The 2,774-nt window shown below is 30.1% G+C and overlaps 1 protein-coding gene across 1 annotated transcript; it reads right to left on the bottom strand.

The window, feature by feature from the left end:
• Window positions 1-309: 309 nt before the first annotated feature.
• LOC108950621 (protein Shroom2-like) lies at window positions 310-1,404 on the bottom strand. The gene is made up of 2 exons (XM_018816622.2): window positions 1,202-1,404; window positions 310-492 (listed from the first exon to the last, which is right to left on the bottom strand). Exons 1-2 carry the CDS (start codon window positions 1,304-1,306, stop codon window positions 325-327), a joined length of 273 nt encoding a protein of 90 aa, XP_018672167.2. The 5' UTR covers window positions 1,307-1,404; the 3' UTR covers window positions 310-324.
• Window positions 1,405-2,774: the final 1,370 nt, after the last annotated feature.

The following is a 2,774-nucleotide window of genomic DNA, read 5'->3' as shown; positions in this document are numbered from 1 at the left end:
TAAAACAAAACAAACAGAATTTTGTCGCATACAAATCAAATGTAGTCCAAGTCTCACAGTCTGTCACAGATTTATTTGGATTTGTCATCATATATTTTGAAAATTTTCGCAGCTACTTAATTGATTTGATATATATAGCTTATATAGGTGAGGAAAGCTGGGACAACTTTAGCACCTAATATCTAAATATCCTGATCACATTTTAAACAATTAACAATGGTCTATGGAAGTCGGGGGGTTTAGGAACCTTTGAATTTTGTCTTTGTTTACTACAAATAAGATAAGAAATTAGAATAAAAAGGTGTCCCATCTTCCCTCACCCTACTATATGTAATGCCCGTACCTTTCAATCTCCATCACAAGGTTTTGTTGGGAAGCTTTCACAAGTTGTATTGCTTCATCCCTCATCCCATTGAGTAAAACATTATTAATGCTATGAACAACATCCCCAACAAATAAACCCCCACCCTCAGCTTTGCCTCCAATCTCCAACTGAAACAAAGTTACTTTATTTTTAAATAATTTACAAACAAACAAAAGAGTACGAGCTTATTAATTTTTTTTAAAAACAATATTCAAAGGGTGATCCCACCCTCCTCCACCCCTGATACATATATTATAAATATATAATTCTTTATACTGCTAATTTAGTTAAATAGTAGAGCATAAAGATGAACAGAGAATGTTAAGGAAATTATAGTTGTTAAAACTGGCGTATTAGCGATTTTTTTTCTTAAAAACTATTTTTCTTAAATGAGGCATGTATTGTATAGCATATTAGCATTAGCCCTGGCAACACACTAACACCAGTAACTGTAAAGGTAGCGAAGTAAAAAGTTTTGGAAGCTGTGACACAAGGAAACAATTAGGCTTGCACAGGAAGTAATAATGGTATTAAAATGAAAATTATACCAACTATTTCCGGACCTTTAACTTTACAAGTATATTGCTGTGTTAGAAATTTATATTTAAGTTCCAAAATTCCCCCGAAATTATTATGAATTTTATTATAAATTGGAAAAATTCTGAATGTGAGAAAAATAAAACTTTTCTGCAAAATTCTGTTTGGTTTTATTAACTTAAATATATATATTTTATTATATATATTTCGGCATAAAAAACAAAATTTGTTATTTTTTCCCATGATATATACATATACATTGTACATCTAAATTAATATATATGTTTTTTGTAAACTTACCTTAGAAATAACGAGTGGTTTATTGCTTTCCCATCCACCTTTAATAGAGAAACCCCACGGGCGGCCACCATGTAATGTTATTTCTATCCGTTCTCGTCTTGACATTTCACATAATATATTTCAATCACTCATTATGTTACGAATATTTTACTTGAACCAGAAATATGGAGTAAAACAAATAAATAGAGTAAGCTGAAATTCAATATACATATTTCATAAAGTTTAATAGGAAGTACTTTTGTAAGATCTAAGAAGACCTTTAGCTTAACCCATGTTTCCTAGTCATGTTTTAAACAATCAACAACGTTCTTATAGTTGTAAGGATGTTCATTTAATTTTATACCAATTGTACCATAGATAGGCCTATTTGGTAAATAAATAAATACAGTAAGCTGAAATTATATTAACTACTTTTTATATATTAAACACATAACATAACAAGTCTAGCTGTTTGAAATAAGACACCACAAATTGCTGGTCACATAATTCTTGCCACTTTGTGATTTAAATTAGATAAACAGGATTTGCCACGCATAATTAAACAATTAGTTGTATATACAAAACAACCTTCATACATCAAGCCTCAAACTTTATATAAACAAAACAAGGCAGTAAGAAAGTTCCCAGCACATTTCTCAAAAAAACAACAATAAAAAAACAAAAAAAAAAACCTGTTGTTAACTGTTTTAATTTCAATCTCTTGAATCATTAAAGAGGGCCCAAGTTTTTCAACCAAAATGTTTGGAATGAAAATCATATCATGCATAATTATGGGCCGTCCTGTTTGTATTGAAACACCTGTTCTATTTATAATAGTCAAGGTTCAAATTAGCAGATCACAATACGCAAACTACGGCTCGTTTAATCACGTCTAAATTTCAACACAACATTGTCAAGCTTATGATAAAACATTGTTAAAACTATAAAACGTTCGCAAACGTAAACGTACTGAAACACAATCAGTTACAACACTCATCCGTTCCAAATTATGAGCCCCCGATTGTTATTGTGATGTAAATAATCAGCCAATCAATTCATACTAAGTTATAAGCAATTCAAATTTTGATCAACTAATATTATGATGCAAACAATCAACGTGTGAATCTGTACTGTGTCAAAACAAGCATTATTTTCCTTTGTAAACCAAGCCTATACATTAGATTCAGGAACCAGGATAATCCGTTGGCTGGTGACTAGTTAATTTTTGGTCTTAAAATGTTTCTTAGGTCTCCCTAATATTGATGAATAGTTTTATTCGACACACGCACCTTTTTAAATTATAGAAACACAGGGAAGTAGTTAGGCTCAACTTTTGACAAACACAACCATACTATAACTATTTCTAAAGATTCATTGAAATAACTGAACAAAATGAATTTGAAACTAAAATAGAACAATAATCTATTCATAATAACAAGACTACTCTAATATTTAGTATCTATATTTAAATAAAAAACCATTTTATGTATATATACACTTTGTTATTTCGAAACACTTAAAATTGAATTTCTACATTGGCCTAATGCGTACCAAAATTGTCCCCAAAAAACCTGTTACAATATTAGGTGCCAGT

Source organism: Ciona intestinalis, unplaced genomic scaffold (genome assembly GCF_000224145.3).
Source record: "Ciona intestinalis unplaced genomic scaffold, KH HT000400.1, whole genome shotgun sequence".
NCBI lineage: Eukaryota > Metazoa > Chordata > Ascidiacea > Phlebobranchia > Cionidae > Ciona > Ciona intestinalis.
The sequence above is the reverse complement of the archived record's forward strand: the minus strand, read 5'-3'. Positions and strand labels throughout refer to the sequence as shown.

Excerpts from the sequence above, each read along its gene's own strand:
- LOC108950621 (XM_018816622.2), bottom strand. The coding sequence starts at position 1,306 with ATGTCAAGACGAGAACGGATAGAAATAACATTACATGGTGGCCGCCCG. Across the intron at positions 493-1,201 it reads AACCACTCGTTATTTCTAAG|TTGGAGATTGGAGGCAAAGC; the intron begins GTAAGTTTACAA and ends ACTTTGTTTCAG.